The sequence below is a fragment of the Triticum aestivum genome, chromosome 5A (genome assembly GCF_018294505.1).
Source record: "Triticum aestivum cultivar Chinese Spring chromosome 5A, IWGSC CS RefSeq v2.1, whole genome shotgun sequence".
Taxonomy (NCBI): Eukaryota; Viridiplantae; Streptophyta; class Magnoliopsida; order Poales; family Poaceae; genus Triticum; species Triticum aestivum.
In genome coordinates this window covers 381727386-381745911 of record NC_057806.1, presented here as the reverse complement: position 1 = coordinate 381745911, position 18526 = coordinate 381727386, and the positions used below count along the sequence as shown (strand labels likewise).

The window sequence follows — 18526 nt, the reverse complement described above, 5'->3', positions numbered from 1 at the left end:
AGTCTCTGTTCGAGCGGGATTGGCCTCAATCGGCAATGGTCCTCGGAATGGTTCAACAAGGCGGTGCTGAAGTATGGCGTACAGCCGGATCCGGATACCTCATAGGAACTCCCAAAAAGGTATATCTGCAATGGTCCTCGGAATGGTTCTACATGGACGATGTCCCGCTACCTGACCCTGTTCGGCGGGGTCTCCCTGAATTTTCCAGTGCTCCTTTAAAGAAGCGCCTCAACTGGAGTCTCTGGAATGCAGTGATACCTGGAATTACATTTGGGAAAATGATCAATTCTCAGTTGCTAAGGCCTATAAAATGATGATGGGAGTCAAAATAGTGCCCCAACAGTTCAATTGGATTTGGAATAGCTCCCTTCGGCCAAAGCACAAGGTGTTCTTTTGGAGGCTCCTTCATGACAGGCTCAATACTAGGAATCTTCTACAAAGAAAAACTTTTCATCTGGATAACTATAATTGTGTTGTAAACAATTGTCAACAGGAGGAAACACTTCAACATCTCTTTTGGACATGCCCCTTTGCAGCCCAATGTTGGGACCTGATTTGTCCCTCAAGACAGGCCAATGTTTCAGTGCTTGAAGCTTTTGCTCACCTCAGAGAGAAACTTCATGTTCCCTTCTTCATGGAAATCATCATCCTATCTTCTTCGGCTATTTGGATTTCAAGGAATAATCTCATCTTTCAAGCCATTCAACCTAGTATTCAGAGGTGGAAAGTCATCTTCTTGGAGGAGCTCAACCTGCTCAGATTTAGAATTAAAAAGAGCTATGCTAGGGCCTATTGTTCATGGCTTGATAGCCTTGTCCTGTAATTATAGGTAGATTTTTGTTTTTTTTGTTTTCTTTGTGCTTACCTCAAGCCTTTGTATTGCTGGACCTTTGTTCTTCTAAAATAATATAAAAACTGCAGTGGGGTTTTACCCTACTGTGTATAGTCAAAAAAAGTCCCAAGGAAGAGGACAGTGCAGAGATAAAGAGGTTGGCCACCAAGATCATGTTGCTAGCCCATACCGAGCTTTCGATAGTTGAGGTCATGGCCATTGCAATAAAGAGGTTTGTCCAGCCTTTTCAATCCAGAGTAACTCCCTTATGGTGCTACAACAGAGAAGACGATGCATCTCACTACAGACGGAAGGGTCCAGATACCCCAGCCAAACTGGCCTCAATTTTGGCAGATCTGTATAAGGGCGAGAAAGAAGATTTTCTCCGGTTAAACTACCAGGAGGGTTATTCCATGTACACCCCTATTGAATGGGTAAGATTTCGATCATCCGTGTTTATTTTATTGCGTTACAGACACTAATCAAATTTGCCCTTTGTTGCCACCAATAGTCATGGAGGAAGATGACCGAGGATGTCCACTGTCCCGCTCCCCAACCAAAGGATCATAACCATGATAAAGACCCCGGCTTTTGTGAGGATCCGGGCATATATAGAGCATTTGATGATGGGGTATTTTATCAGGCAGGCCTTGACGGTTCGGAAGTGGCTATCACTGCCGACTACCGCCGCCTCTATCCCTTCTGCACCGTGAGTATATGGAGGGTTCTTAAAAGGAAATCCTTATTTTAATTTTTACTTGTTGTATTGATCCGGATTTTAATAGGATCTGTGCTATAGGGACCATATCTCCTGAAGGGCGGCCCCCACACAAGGCCGTCGTTCAAAACGAAAAGGGACCGAGAGTGCTACTGAAATCTCAGAGTCTTCCAAGAGATACGTTTGCTTTAATACAAGCCTAGGCATGAGTCTGGATTGTTAAAAGTTTCCTTTTTATCCTTGATGTCACGAGGAGTATGCGGCAAATGGTGGGAACACGCCCAGTAAGCCGAATGTCCACCAATCCGGTGCCGGACTCGCCAACCAGAACGAGAGCCGATGCAATGTCAGTTCCGCCTCCTCAAAAGGATTCAGATGATGTATTAGTCACGAATTACGAAGTGGAGAGCGTGATGAATGACCGTCGATTAAAATAGGTTACGGCCTTTTCTGAGGAGGAGTTTACTGCACTGAGCTCGGTGGACGCATATATCCGAGTTGCTCGAGACGGACTTGTCGGAGTCATTCAGTTGTTCTTGAAGGACATACAGGTAGAAGTTTATGCAATTGTTGATAGCCATGTGCCAGTAGCCCCCGAGACTTGAAGCGGTGAGGTAAACCGATTTAAGGATTGAGATGGCCCGCAGGTTCCCAAGAAAAATGTCGCGCTATCCCAGGAGCTAGAAGTGAATCATACACAACTGAATGGTGTCACCGCCGAATTGGCGGAAATGAAAATGCCGCAATGAGTGCACCCGGAAAGAATGGACATGAGGTGGAAAAAGACAAACAATCCAAAGAGATAGAGAGCTTAAAGGCTCAGTTATCGCTCGCTCAGAAGGAAAATGAGAAGCTGAAGGGCGGCATGTTCGGTATGTCTTCCTCATTTATTTCGAACCACCCTAGGTGCTCATGTTTAGTCCATAATTAAGAATGTCATGACTCGGTTGCTGCAGGCCTGTTGACTGGTCGACCGGAAGAGGAAGTGACCGGATTTCATGGCGACGTGCTGAAGGAACTGTCCGTGGTACATGCTTGGGCCCTGAAAGCCATGAAGAGTATGGTGAAGGCATTATGTCCACCAAATACCCCTCTAGAAAGTACGGAGGGTTTCGCCAACCTATTCAAAGGTGCCCGACACCGTTTCGAGCTATGAAAGACATCCGCCTATCGTGAAGGTGCACGAGAAGCCCGGGCCATGGTGAAGACGCGCTTCACCAAACTGGATCCGAATCATATGGCCCGAGTGGGACCACAGGGATCAGACGGGAAAGAAATTCCAGTGAGAAGAGGCTTTTTGACATTAGCTCACTTGATGAGTGGAGATCCTAGGCCTATGAAAATGCCAAGCTGTTTAAAGAAAAAGTTAAAAGATGGCATGACAAAAGGATACAAAAGCGAGAGTTTAATGTAGGTGATTATGTATTGCTATACAACTCTCGTTTAAGGTTTTTTGCAGGAAAACTTCTCTCTAAATGGGAAGGTCCTTACGTCATCAAGGAGGTCTATCATTCCGTTGCCATAAAAATCAACAACTTCGAAGGCACAAATCCGAAGGTGGTGAACGGTCAAAGAATCAAACATTATATCTCGGGTAATCCCATAAATGTTGAAATTAATATTATTAGAATCGTAACCCCAGAGGAATACATAAGCGACACTTTCCGAAGTGTTTCAGACTCCGAAAAGGAATAGGTACGGGGTACGGTAAGTAAACCGACTCCAAAACAGTTCTAATGGCAATTTTTCTCCGTTCTGGAATATTTAAGAAAATAGGAAAATAAGAAGTAGACCGTAAAGGACACGAGGCTTCCATGAGGGTGGAGGGCGCGCCTCCCTGCCTCGTGGGCACCTCGTGTGCTCTCCGGACTCCGTTTTCTTGCATGATACTTCTTTTGGTCGGTAAAAATTTCATTATATAATCTCCCAAAGGTGTTGACCACTGTATCACGCAAATATCTCCTGCCTTTGTTTTGAGCTGCTTTTCTGATAGATCTAGATCACCATGGCTTCTTCAAGTGCTCCCAAGGACAAGTTCTTCGAGAAGGTCATCAACCCCTACCTCGCGGTGGTGCTGCAACACCCTCAAACCATTGAGATGCGTGAGGGTTTGCTGCACATCCATGATGTGGAGGGACCAAGGAGGACCGGAAGCGTGGAGACAAGGCTCGAGGTAATGGAGAAACAAGTTTTCAAGTGTCAGGAGATGGTGGAGCATGGACTCGACTCCAATCACATATTGATCACGGAGTTCACCAACAACCACAAGCTGGATGCCAAGGACATTGGGGAGGCCATCTTAAAGATTCATGAGAAAATCGAGTGCCTCCAAGCCCAGATCTATGACATGCAAAACCAAAACTGTGAGTATGAATATAGATTCAAGAGGATGAGTTTGGCTGCAGATTTGAGGATCCCGGAGACTCGATCATCCTTCTATGATGGTGAGACTATGCCTTGGAAGATGGACGACAAGCCTACATCATCAACAACTCCATCATCACCACCTCCGAGGAAGGAAACATAAACACATGGGTATGGGCACTCCCCTTGGCAACTGCCCAGCTTGGGGGAGTACCCCGGTATCGTATCACCATCAATTTTATCTTTACCGTTTTTCTTAGTTCGATCCTTTTGATAATATCTTGATCTAGTAGAATAAAGTTTTAGTATGATCTAGTTGTGAGTTTTGCTTTATGATCTTCCTATGTAATTGAGTCGGTGAGCTATATATAATAAAGAATAGTGTTGAGTCAAGGGCTTGATTATCTTGCTATGATCTTGAGGGAATAAATTAAAAGAGAAGAAATAAAAAGAAATAAAGAGATCATATGGATCTTATGGAGAGTAATGAGCTCACATATAAAGAGTATGATGAATAAAAGTTGTTGAGAGTTGACAAACATAGTTTTGGTCATCGTTGCAATTAATAGGAAGTAATAAAGAAAGAGAGGTTCACATATAAATATACTATCTTGGACATCTTTTACAATTGTGAGCACTCATTGAAGTATAATATGTTAAAGAGTTGACATTGGACAAGGAAGACAACGTAATGGGTTATGTTTTCTTACATCTAAGATAAATTATATTGTGATGGATTATCCAACATGTTGAGCTTGCCTTTCCCTCTCTTGCTAGCCAATTTCTTTGCACCAAGTAGAGATACTACTTGTGCTTCCAAATATCCCTAAACCCATTTTTGCCATGAGAGTCCACCATACCTACCTATGGATTGAGTAAGATCCTTCAAGTAAGTTGTTATCGGTGCACACAATAAAAATTGCTCTCTAAATATGTATTATTTATTAGTGCGGAGAACATAAGCTTTATACGATCTTGTGATATGGAAGAAATAAAAGCGATGGACTACATAATAAAGGTTCATATTACAAGTGGCAATATAAAGTGACGTTCTTTTGCATTAAGATTTTGTGCATCCAACCATGAAAGCGCATGACAACCTCTGCTTCCCTCTGCGAAGGGCCTATCTTTTATTCTTGTCTTATACTTCATGCAAAGAGTCATGGTAATATTCGCCTTTCCTTTTTACATTTTATCCTTTGGGAAGCACAATGTGTTGGAAAGATCCAGATATATATAGCTAATTGGATGTGAGTTTTCATGAACTATTATTGTTGACATTACCCTTGAGGTAAAAGTTGGGAGGCAAAACTGTAAGCCCCTATCTTTCTCTATGTCTGATTAAAACTTCATACCCATAAATATTGCGTGAGTGTTAATAGTTGTAAAAGACTAAATGATAGTTGAGTATGCAGACTTGCTGAAAAGCTCTTATATTGACTCTTTCCTATGTTATGATAAATTGCAATTGCCTCAATGACTGAGATTAGAGTTTGTTAGTTCTCAATGTAGTTTATGATTCATACTTGAAATTGTGATTGAATTGTTACTTTAGCATAAGAGATCATATGAAATATATAAATATATATATATATATGTTGTTGTTCTAAGAATGATCATGATGCCCTCATGTCCATATTTTATTTTATCGACACCTCTATCTCTAAACATGTGGACATATTTTTCGATTTCGGCTTTCTTTTGAGGACAAGCGACGTCTAAGCTTGGGGGAGTTGATACATCCATTTTGCATCATGCTTTTATATCGATATTTATTGCATAATGGGCTTTTATTACACAGTATGTCACAATACTTATGCCTATTCTCTCTTATTTTACAAGGTTTACATGAAGAGGGAGAATGCCGGCAACGGGGATTCTGGGCTGGAAAAGGAGCAAATATTAGAGACCTATTCTGCACAGCTCCAAAAGTCCTAAAACTTCATGGAAGTCATTTTTGGAATTACTAAAAAATAATGAGCGGAGAAAGCACCAGAGGCGGCCCACACCCTGGCCATGAGGGTGGGGGCGCGCCCCCTGCCTCATGGGCCCATGGTGGCCCTCTGATGCCCATCTTCTGCTATATGAGGTATTTCCTCCTAGAAAAAAATCATAAGCTAGCTCACGGGACGAAACTTCACCGCCACGAGGCAGAACCTTGGCGGAACCAATCTAGGGCTTTGGCAGAGCTGTTCTGCCGGCGAAACTTCCCTCCGGGAGGGGGAAATCATCACCATCATCATCATCAACTATCCTCTCATCGGGAGGGGGTCAATCTCCATCAACATCTTCACCAGCACCATCTCATCTAAAACCCTAGTTCATCTCTTGTATCCAATATTTGTATCCAAACCTCAGATTGGTACTTGTGGGTTGCTAGTAGTGTTGATTACTCCTTGTAGTTGATGCTAGTTGGTTTATTTGGTGGAAGATCATATGTTCAGATCCATTATGCATATTAATACCCCTCTGATTATGAACATGAATATGCTTTGTGAGTAGTTACGTTTGTTCCTGAGGACATGGGAGAAGTCTTGCTATAAGTAGTCATGTGAATTTGGTATTCGTTCAATATTTTGATGAGATGTATGTTGTCATCCCTCTAGTGGTGTCATGTGAATGTCGAATACATGACACTTCACCATTGTTTGGGCCTAGAGGGAGGCATTGGTAAGTAATAAGTAGATGATGGGTTGCTAGAGTGACAGAAGCTTAAACCCTAGTTTATGTGTTGCTTCGTAAGGGGCTGATTTGGATTCATATGTTTCATACTATGGTTAGGTTTACCCAAATACTTCTGTTGTATTTGCGGATGCTTGCAATAGGGGTTAATCATAAGTGGGATGCTTGTCCAAGTAAGGACAGCACCCAAGCACCGGTCCACCCACATGTCAAATTATCAAAGTACCAAACACGAATCATATGAATGTGATGAAAACTAGCTTGATGATAATTCCCATGTGTCCTCGGGAGCGCTTTCCTTTATATAAGAGTTTGTCCAGGCTTGTCCTTTGCTACAAAAAGGATTGGGCCATCTTGCTGCAGCTTATTTACTTTTATTACTTGCTACTCGTTACAAATTACCTTATCACAAAACTATTTGTTACCGATAATTTCAGTGCTTGCAGAGAATACCTTACTGAAAACTGCTTATCATTTCCTTCTGCTCCTCGTTGGGTTCGACACTCTTTGTCGGATCACGGGTTCTGGCAAAAGCCTCAAGGTGCGAACACTGGGGTGTGCGTGAAGATCTCCCCCTACCTATCCACGTCCTAGCTTTGCTAAGATCTTACGGGCTAACTCGACGAACTCGTAACACAAGGGACACAAGATTTATACTGGTTTGGGCCATCGTTGTGGTGTAATACCCTATTTCAGTGTGTGGTGGTGGATTGCCTCTTGAGCTGAGGATGAATAGTACAAGGGGAAGAACAACCTCCTGAGGAGAGGTGTTCTTGTGCTTAGTGAACTTGTGGTTGTTCTGCTCTCTCTCTCGATCCGACTGATCGATCCCCCTAGCTACGCTGGTTGCTAGTCCTATTTATAGAGGCCCTGGTCCTCTCCCCAAATATTGAGCGGGAACGGAGCCAACAATGACCAATTCAAAAGGAGATAGCTAGTACAGCTTATCCTGACAAAAGTGGTCTTCACCTGCCAAAGGCTCTGGCGGTGACGCCATCTTGGGCTCCACGGTGACCTCCATCTTACCGTTCTGCTAGTCTTGGTCTTGTTTCACCAATATGGAAACCTTTGCTTGACACCTTGGTACTCCGCGCCCGCGCCTGCTTTCTTAGCACCAAAGAGGAAACAAGGACACTATGTGCGCTGGCGCCCGCCAGGCCTTGGTCGTCGTGGCTCACGTCATCGGAACCTCGCGAGGTTTGCCTGGCCTTGATCTCTCCGCCCCTCGCAAGTCAGCCTGGTGAGGCTGCTCCTGAGGAGGTCTTGTGTCATCCGCCTTGTGAGGCTTGGCCCCTCGGGAGGGTCTTGAGTCCTTGCTGGTGAAGACGGGCCGTACGGGCCCGCTCACAGAGCCATGCCGTGGGCCGCAGGCAGGCAAGTCTGGGGAACCCCATTCCTAGAATGCCAACTGTAGCCCCGGGGCCCAAGGTGCGCTCGGGCTTGGCTTCGAGGCGAAGCCTAAGGGGCAAGTGCGGAGCACCGCGGGCCCCAATAGCCTGCGGCCTTCGTCGATGTGTGGTGGTTGATTGGATATGGGCGTCTCCGCTTCCCCACGTCGCCTTGGCAACTACCCGATTTGATGAGTCTATGCTGCATGCAAGGAAAAACCATCATTACCTGTGATCGTGGGGGGCGCTAGTTGGCCTTCTTCTGCTATAAATGGGGGGGGGGGCGGAGCCCCCATCACCCATCTCTTCCCATTCCGCTTGCTTCTTGCTCTTTGCTCCATCTCCAGTTGCAACACTAATGGCACCGTCGAAGAGGTTCTCCGTCGTGGAGAAAGGGAAGGCCCCTCGCGAGGGGCCCAGCTCTCCGGCGCCCAAGAGTGGACGCAGCCGTCCCCGCAAGCACACCGTGACCCCCGCCGCGGCCCCGCGCAGCCGTGGCGGTGCCGCTTCGCGTGGTAGGGGTCGCTCCGGTCGTGGCGGTCCTATCGATGAAGGGAGACTTGATGTGGTCGCGCGGCCTACCCGGCCGCGCTTCCACTCGGCGGAGGTGCTGCCGGAGTTCGTCATCTGGTCGGAGAACCCGGGTGGCAACTGGCTTCAGCTCCCGCGTTTCTTCATCGACGAGCTGCCAGCCTTTGGTCCAGGCAGGTTCTGGCTGTAGGCAGATGGCTGCTGCAGCAGGGCTTCCTGGGTCGCGGTCGAGGTCTCCGTCGCGGGCAACATAGCCCTGGCCTGTGGCTAGTAGACATTTGCCCGCGCGCGTGGCCTGGGCAGGCGGTGCACCCTCCATTTCAAGTATGACGGTGACGCGACCTTCTACGTGAGGGTGTTTGGGGAAGATGGTCGCCGCGCCGGGTGCTGCCCCGAGGTCAACGGCGGCGAGGAGGTGCTCGGCCTTAGCGATGGTCGTGATGAGGATGAGGGCGAACCCGCCCTTGGGGCCGACCACGTCTCGTCCAGCTACGACGGTTCTTCCTCCAGCGACAGCTCCAGTAGCGGTGGTTACGACCAGCCGCCGCGCCCGCTTTGAAGGCGGCAGTGGATCGTCTCGCCGCCGCGCCTCCGTGAAGCGCGAGGAGGGGTCCGGCTGAGCTCGGGATGGCGCCAGGAGCCTGCCCATGTGGACCGCTGTTGGGGAAGACGCCACTTTTATTTTGTTCTTCCTTTTCTTCTTGCATCAAAAGGAAACTAGAATGGGCCCCGGAGGGGCGTGTATCGAACTATGATCTCAATCATTATGCTATGTTTGTTGCTCCTGTGCTATGTTGCAACATTGTCGTTTTATGTAGGGATAACTTAGCTTGACTTTCTCGGAGTAGCCTCCTCCTCACGAGGCACTTGCTTGCTTCCTGGTGCCTGTCGAGGCCTCCTTGACCTGATAGGCGCTTACGAACTGCAAAAAATTTGTTAAGAGGTTTATCGTTCTCCCGAGGCTTGGTCGCAGGCGCCGCTGGCTTTGACCCAGCGCTTTGCATCATGGTACCTGAGGGGCATGGATTGAGGAAGAGGTGCGCCAGCTTGTGGGCTCGAACGTGGGTACCGCGCGAAAAACAAAATAAGGAAGCTCACGAAGGTATGTGTTTAGCCCCCTCGCGAGGAATGCGCGAGAGAGTACATGCCGACCAAAGAAACGAAGGCAGAAACAGAGGCAGAAAGTGAAAGGGCAAGACCAGCAAGAGACACCAGAAAGCAAATTTCAATTAAAGAGGGGCGAGCCAACTTCGGAAAGCAAATGAAAAGCCGCGTCCGACACTTAGTCTAGTCTTCGACGTCTTTGCACCACGCGGAGCTAAGTGCTGCCACTAAGACATGGGAGGGAGCCCCGAGGCCCAAGAGCGGCACTCCTGAGATTCCGGGGAGTGTACAGCCCCACTGGTTATTACGTGAGAGTGTCACGGACGGCGATCTTCACAGGTGCTAGGCCTTCTTCACAGGCACTGGGCCGTTCTTCACAGGCACCGGGCCTTCTTCACAGGCGCTGGGCCTTTCTTCAGGGGTAGAACTTCCGGAGGCGCTGAATGTTCCGGGCGTTCTGGATGGTTACTCCGTCCTGTGTCTCCAGGCGCGCGGCGCCAGGCCTGGAGACATGGACGACCTTGAACGGGCCATCCCACATGGGTGAGAGCTTATGCAGCCCTTCCCTGGAGAGAACCCGCCTCAGGACGAGGTCACCCACCTCGAGCGTCCTGGAGCGGACGCTGTGACAGTGGTACCGCCGCAGCGCTTGCTGGTATCTTGCTGCCCATAGTGCGGCTTCGCGGCGACGTTCCTCCCTCAGCACGAGGTCCATCCCCTGCCTGGCGTCTTGCTGCGTTTCATCAAACGCCAGGACCCGTGCGGAGCGATGTCTGACCTCGTGAGGGAGGACTGTTTCTGCTCCGTAGACGAGGAAGAACGGGGTCTCGCCCGTCGTCTTGGTGGCGGTTGTGCGGATGGACCACAACACGGACTGGAGCTCATCCTGCCAGCCCCTGCCGCAGGCCTTGAGCTTCTTCTTGAAGGTCCTAGTCTTGAGGCCTCTTAGGACCTCCGCGTTGGCACGTTCGGCCTGGCCATTGCTCCTGGGGTGCGCTACTAAAGCGTAGCAGATCTGCATTCCAAGGTTAGCACAATATGACTTGAAGAGATTACTAGTGAACTGCAAGCCATTATCGGTAATGATGCGGTTAGGGACCCCAAAACGGCTCACGAGGCCCTTGATGAACTTGACTGCAGAACCAGCTAGGATGGTGTGGACGGCTTCAACCTTCGCCCACTTAGTGAACTTGTCGATGGCGATGTAGAGGTATCGATAGCCCCTAGGCGCCCGAGGGAACGGGCCCAGGATATCTAGCCCCCACACTGCGAACGGCCACGAGAGTGGAATGGTCTAGAGGCCCTGAGCTGGCTGATGGATGTGCTTGGCGTGGAATTGGCAGGCCTCGCAGGACTTCACCAGCTCAGCTGCGTCATTGAGCACCGTAGGCCAGTAGAATCCGCTGCGGAATGCCTTGCCGACGAGGGTTCACGACGACGAATGGTGCCCGCAGTCCCTGCCATGTATGTCGGCTATCAACTCTTTCCCCTGTTCCCTGGAGATACAACGCAGTGAAACGTCATTTGGCTGCTTCCTGTATAACTCACCATCCTGGATGCAGTATGCTGTGGCCTGTCAGGCCTCGCGCTCTGCATCCTCCTCCTTCCCCAACAGCGTCCCTTGCGTCAGGTATTCCTTGAATTCCTTGGTCCAGCATCCCTCCTGGGGCTCGAGAGCCAAGAGTAGGAGCGCTGCCGAGGTCGGGCCACAGGCCGGGGCTCCTGTGGCAGGCGGCTGCGGGAGTTCCTCCCGAGGCTGAGCTATTCTCGAAAGTGGTGGTGTTGCTGATGGCTTGAAGAGCCACTCCCCGAAGACGCCAGGCTCTTGGGGCTGTCGCTTGGATGCTCTTCTGGCGATGTCATCAGGTTCCTTGTTGGTGCCACGGGGCACGTGCTACAACTCCAGGCCCAGGAATTGCTTCTCCATATTGCGCACCTCCGCAAGGTATGCTTCCATGTGCTCGTCCTTCGGCTCGTACACCTTGTTGGACAAGTTGACGAGGAGCTGCGAGTCACCCCTAACGGTGAGGTGCTTCACCACAGAGCTGCCGCAGCTTTCAGGCCAGCTATGAGGCCCTCGTATTCTGCGATGTTGTTGGAGACCTTCTCACCCTGCTGAAGAGCTGCACAGCGTAGTAGAGCTTGTCCTGAGTGGGTGAGATGAGCACCGCTCCAGCCCCCACACCCTGGTGTGCGAAGGCACCATCGAAATACATGACCCAGCCGTCAGGCGCCTCACTTCCCGGTGAGAGGGACCAATCTTCGCCTACTTCAAGCGCCAGGGCGTCTGTCCATTCTGCCACAAAATCCGCGAGTGCGGCTCCCTTGATGACCCTGGTAGTGTTGAACTCCAACCGGAATGCTTGCAGCTCGATGTTCCACTCATCAAACCTTCCAACAGAGTTGGGGCTCCTGAGCACTCTCTCCAGTGGGTAGGCCGACACGACTTTGATGGGGTGTCCCTGAAAGTAGTGCCGCAGCTTTCGTGGGGCCACCAGGAGCGCGAGTAGGAGCTTCTGAGGCATGGGGTACCATGCTCTTGCGTCCCGCAACACCGTGCTGACGAAGTGTACTGGGTGCTCGATGAGGGTAGGCGCACTGATGAGGCTTGCATCTTCCGGGAGTTGTAGTGCCTCCTGAGGTGGCGGATCCCCCAACGCTCGATCGCTTGTCGAGGCCTTTGCGGGTTCGGGAGCATCATCCTGCTGAGCTTGCTCTTCTGTTGTTGCTGCGGCGGCCCTTGTGGCGCCCTCCTAGCCTTGCATTGTCTCTGCTGGAGGTGTAGCTCGTTGCGATGCGCCCTTGGCTTGGTGTTCTTCCCGAACCGCCACCAAAGCCGCGCTGGCAGAGTAGGGAGTGGCGGCAAGATAGAGCACTAGGGGCTCGAGAGGTCGCGGCGCCACCATCACTGGGGGGCTAGTCGGGTATCTCTTGAGGTCTTGAAATGCTAGGTCGGCCTCCGAGGTCCACTCAAATGGGCCCTTCTTCTTCGTCAGCTTGAAGAAGGGTAGGGAAAGCTCTCCCAGCTTGGAAATAAATCGTCCCAACGCAGCCACCCGTCCAGCAAGCTTCTGCATTTCCTTGAGTTTGCGGTGGACTCATGTCTTCAATGGCCTTGGCCTTCTCTGGGTTGGCCTCGATCCCCCTGTGAGACACAAGGAAGCCCATCTACTTGCCAGAAGGGACGCCAAATACGCACTTCTCTAGGTTGAGCCGCAAGTCCACCTGGCAGAGGCTTTCAAAGGTCTCCTCCAGGTCTTGGATCAAGGTCCTCGCCTCCCGAGACTTCACCACGATGTCGTCGACGTAGGCTTCAGCGTTCCTCCCGAGCTACCGACCCAAGGCGATGTGCATGAGCCGCTGGAAGGTTGCGCCGATGTTTTGCAGTCCGAAAGGCATGCAAGTGTAGCAGTATACCCCACACGGGGTTAGGAAGGCCGTCTTCTCCACGTCTTCTACCGCCATCTTGATCTGGTGATACCCTAAGAACGCATCCAGGAAGCACAACAAGTCGCACTCGGCTGTGGAGTCGACGATCTGGTCGATGCGTGGAAGCGGGAACAGATCTTGGGGGCAGGCCTTGTTGAGGTTGGTGAAGTCGACACACATCCGCTCCTTCCCGCCTTTCTTAGGGACGACGACGGGGTTTGCCAGCCACTCGGGGTACCGAACCTCGCGAATCACATCCACAGCCTCCAGCTTGCGGGTTTCTTGGACGATGAAAGCTTGCTTCTCTGTGGACTGCCGCCTCGCCTTCTGCTTCACGGGGCGTATGTTGGGGCACACCTTCAGGTGGTGCTCTATCATCTCTCTTGGGACCCCACCACCTGATCGGGCTCCCAAGCAAACACTTCCTTGTTCGCGCGCAAGAACTTCACCAACGCCACCTCCTGACCAGGCTCGAGGTTGACGCCTATGGCAAAGGTTGCCCCTGAGGACCCGTCCACCTCGACTGGCACTCGCTTGGTTTCTGCCTTGCCCTGAGTGAAAAACTGCTTCTTCTTGGTTGGTGCGGCTCCCTCGGCCTTGGAGGCATCCGAGTCGGAGGGCTGCGCTGTCGCGGCAGTCTTGAGGGCGAGCTTGATCGTCATCAAGGCTTCCTTGGCGTCCCCCTTGATGGTGAGGACACCCTCGCTCCCCAGCATCTTCATGAGGTTGTAAGCCGGATGGGTTGCTGCCATGAACTGGTCCAGAGCCGGGTATCCGAGGATGGTGTTTTATGGGAGGCCGATGTGGGCGATGTTGAAGTCGATGAGCTCGGTGCGGTAGTTGTCGCGCGTGCCGAAGGTCACGGGGAGGCGGATCTACCCCAGGGAGCGGGTGAAGCCTCCGCCAATCCCTAAGAAAGGCTTGCTAGGATGGAGCCGCTCGAGCGGTACATGAAGAAGGGTGAAGGCCTCGACGCAGAGCACGTTGAGGCCGGCACCGCCATCGATGAGCGTCTTAGTGATGGACATGTGGCAGATGGTGGGCGTGCAAAGCATTGGGAGCGCACCTGAGCCGGCGGTGGAGGCGGGATGATCCCCTGAGTCAAAGGTGAGGTCGGCCTCGGGCGCAGCCCAGCCCGGCGGAGCCCCGGGGCGCTTGGAAGCAGCGCCGACCTAGCGAAAGGACGGCTTGATGTGAGGATCTGAGGGTGGTGCTTGTGAGCCGCCGAGGAGGGCCGCAACCGCGTGGGGCACCGGTGCCGCATGGCGCGCATCGAAGAGGCCGCGCAACTCCTCCCAGGACGCCATCATGGATCCGGGGAGGTTGAGAAGCCAGGCGCGCGGTGCGCCAGTGAGGGCCATGGGAAGCCAGTTGGCCATGACCTTGTCGTCACCCCTGGCCTTAAGGACGACCTCCTCATACGCCAGCAGGAAAGCCGTCAGGTCCGTCGCGCCGTCGTAGCGCGGCAACTTCTCCAGCTTGAACTTGGGCGGCCACTGCACCTGTCGCAGGGTGGGGGCCAAGGCTAGGAGCCCCCTGGCCCCACCGTCGGTGCCGGTCGTCGGAGTAGGGAGCGAGGCGCCTGCCATGAGGGCGAAGCGAGGTGGCGGCGGAGCGCAGATCGACGGAAGGAAAACTCCGATGCACCCCCTACCTGGCGCGCCAAATGTCGGATCATGGGTTTCGGCAAAACCCTCAAGGTTTGAACACTGGGATGCGCGCGAAGATCTCCCCTACCTATCCGCGTCCTAGCTTTGCTAAGATCTTACAGGATAACTCTACGAACTCGTAACACAAGGGACACAAGATTTATACTAGTTCGGGCCACTATTGTGGTGTAATACCCTACTCCAGTGTGTGGTGGTGGATTGCCTCTTGGGCTGAGGATGAACAGTACAAGGGGAAGAACAGCCTCCTAAGGAGAGGTGTTCTTGTGCTCGGCGAACTTGTGGTTTTTCTGCTCTCTCTCAATCCGACCGATTGATCCCCCTAGCTACGGTGGTGGCTAGTCCTATTTGTAGAGGCCCTGGTCCTTGTCGGTGTCAAAACCGGTGGATCTCAGGTAGGGGGTCCCGAACTGTGCGTCTAAGGTCGATGGTAATAGGAGACAAGGGACACAATGTTTACCCGGGTTCGGGCCCTCTCTATGGAGGTAATACCCTACGTCCTGCTTCATTGATATTGATGAATAGGAGTATTACAAGAGTTGATCTACCTCGAGATCATAATGGCTAAACCCTAGAGGTCTAGCTTGTAGGGCTATGACCATGAATCTCCTATCCGGACTAAGTCCTCCGGTTTATATAGACACCGGGAGGATCTAGGGTTACACAAGGTCAGTTACAAAGAAAGGAATCTACATATCCGGTCGCCAAGCTTGCCTTCCATGCCAAGGAGAGTCCCATACGGACACGGGTACAGTCTTCGGTCTTCGTATCTTCATAACCCATCAGTCTGGCCCATGGCTAACAGGCCGGATGCCCGAGGACCCCTTAGTCCAGGACTCCCTCAGTAGCCCCTGAATCAGGCTTCAATAACGAGGTGTTCGACGCGCAGACTATCTTTGGCATTGCAAGGCGGGTTCCTCCTCCGACGTCTTCCAAGTAATGTGTTCGTCTTTCAATTTCATGCCGCACCCCTTGGCTTCTGTGCATTTATGACTTCATCCTCCATGTGTCGGGCGAATGTGGACGGTCAGGGTATTTTTTGCAAATAACACCCTAGCCCTGCACGAAAGAGTGTCCATTTAAAGAGATTGGATCTCGGATCCTTTCGGCATCACGCGGAGAAAAAATCCTTAGATACTGCCAGGCAAAACCGTTCCAACATGGCCAATATTCCCAGCTCCTCTTCCCGTTCCAACCTAGAGAGAAGCGAGTGGGAGAGGTGCTTCGTGCCCCACAGCCAATTAGTGAAGCTGCAAACGCAGGGATTTCTCCCTCCAGCAGATTTGGTCCCTGTTCGAGCAGGATTGGCCTCCTTCAACGGCAAAATCCAGGCGGAGGATTTCCCCAATCCGTCTGCAGGAGAATGAGTGTGCTTCGTCCCCTATCTGCTGAGGGGTGTGGGATTTCCAATTCACCCATTCCTCCGAGGGCTTCTGGAGTACTACGGCCCCCAGCTGCATAATTTTACCCCGGCCTCCATCCTGCACATCGCGGGTTATGTCGCTTTATGCGAGCTATTCCTGGGTTGCGAGGCCCATTTCGATTTGTGGAGAAGACTGTTTTGCCTCGTCCCTCACAATCAAGGTGGGTCAATTTTTGAAGTGGGAGGAGCTGAAGTGTGGCGCGTCGCCGGGACCGGATATGTGTCAGGCACGCCGAAGAAAGCTCCCGAAGAGTGGCCTTCCGAATGGTTCTACATCGACGACGTCGCTCTACCCGACCCCATCCGCATGGGCCTCCCCAAGTTTTCAAATGCTCTATTGAAGAAACACCATAGCTGGCGTCCTCGGAGCCTCGAGGAAGAGGATAGTGCAGAGATCCGCCTACTGCTGGGCAAGATTAAGATGCTTGCCCAGTCCGGATTGTCAATAGCCGAGGTGATGGCGATTTCGATAACGCGGGGGTCTAGCCACTTCAATACAGAGGGCTGCCCATGTGGCATTATAACGGACAAGACGACGCCTCACGCTATGGCCGAAAAGGCCCGAAGAATCTTGCCGCCCTAGCCAAAATACGGGTCGAGCGGTATAAAGGGGAGAAGGAGGAGTTCACCCGTCTCCAAATTTGAGAAGGGTTTTCCATGTATAATCCTCCCGGTTGGGTAAGGTTCAACTCCACTATTTTATTCTTGTCCCTGAATCATTCTTTGGCAGGCAACATCTTATCTTGCCCATAATAGGAATGGCGAAAGGCTGTCGAGGGGATCCATGACCCTGTCCCTCAGCCGGAGAATCGCAACCGGGATCTCGACCCCGGATATGAGGAAGATCCGGACATATTTGTGGAGCTTGAGGATGGAATATTCTATCAGATAAGCTACGATGGTACATATGTACCCATTATCGCCGATTACCCCGGCCTCCTTCCTGCTTCACGTGTAAGTAATCCGAAGACACCTTATCCAAAAGAGTTTCCTCATTCCTCCTTACCCACCGCACTGTCCTGTGCTTAGAAGGGGAAGCGTTCGGCACACCGTGCTGCCCCGCGAGCTTCTCCAAAGAGAGCATCCCCCATACTAGGCAAGCCTTCTAAGAGGAAGGCAAACGAAGATACAACCGAGCCTTCATCAAAGAGGTATGAATTTGCAAGTATGCACCTTTGAAGTCACATCCAACTGTGACCTTTCCGTTTTCCCTATATCAGGAAAAAGGTCTGCCGGACTATGGCCGATCATACTTCCTGCAGCCAGGATTCAAATCCTGTCGTGAAGACGGGGGCTGATGTAGGGGTGACGCTGGACTGTCCTCCAGCCGAGGACTCGGATGATGTATCCGTCACCAACTCGGAAGTGGAGAGCACCATGAATCATCGGCACCGCAGGGCCGTTTTACAAGACCCTGGCTTTTCAGAAGAGTCATTTAACGCCTTCAGCTCGGCCGATGCATATATCCGAGCTGCTCGAGATGGGCTTAACAGAGCCACAAAACATCATTTAAAAGATGTGCAAGTAAGTTTGCTTTGTCTGAATATGATAACCATATACCAGTAGCCCCCGAGACTTTAAGTAGTTGAAATAACTGATTTAAGGATCAATGTACAACTAGGTGCTTACGGAGAAGAACACCCTGTTAACTCAGGAACTAGAAAAGTGTCGGAGCCAACTGTCTACTGCCAATGCCGAATTGGAGAAATCCAAGAAGGCATCCCCCGGTAATGTTTCCCTCCATCGAGAAATCATAATTGTACACTAATGATGCTAATCTGGTTGCTTATCTTTGTATTGGATCGTTAAACCGACTGCAAGAGCAGCTGGACACCGCTCGAAGCGAAGAACACAGAGCCAAAAAACTGCTAGCAGCGGACGAGCATGTGTTAACAAAAGCCGTTCAGGAGAAAAAGAAGCTCCAGGATTCGAACACCAAACTGGGCGAAGAGCTGAAAGACGTGCGAGCTCGGCTAGCTGACTCTGTGAAGGACAACAAAAAACTGCGAGGCGGCATATTCAGTATGTGGCCGCGTTTATCTTATAACAGTTTGGAAGTAACAGTAGCTGATATAGCTATGATTGCAGGTGTATTGACGGGCCGCCCCGAAGAGGAGGTGTCCGGATCATTAAGTGATCTTCTACAAGAGCTATCGCAGTTGCACAAGCAAGCTCGACAGGCAATGCGGAGTCAGTTGGACGGTATAGAAGAGGAAGTTTTTGGGTCCTAGATGACTATGTACTTTCCTTCTAACTAGATAATAAAAACAATTGTCATGGCCGACCTTTTCGCTTCGACCTCTGGACCCGAAGGTGCGGAGTGTTTCCGAATACCCTTACAGTAGAATATACCGGGGTATGCATGGGAACCATGCGTAGGGGTCATAG

General features: G+C 51.1%; 1 protein-coding gene across 1 annotated transcript in view; it reads left to right on the top strand.

Moving 5' to 3' along the window:
* The first annotated feature begins 2295 nt into the window (after positions 1-2295).
* LOC123101321 (uncharacterized) overlaps positions 2296-18526 on the top strand; it is a 41961-nt gene continuing 25730 nt past the window's right edge. The window contains exons 1-2 of the mRNA XM_044522824.1: positions 2296-2422; positions 2507-2577. Coding sequence (XP_044378759.1) covers positions 2296-2422; positions 2507-2577 — 198 coding nt within the window. The remainder of the gene's footprint in view (positions 2423-2506; positions 2578-18526) is intronic.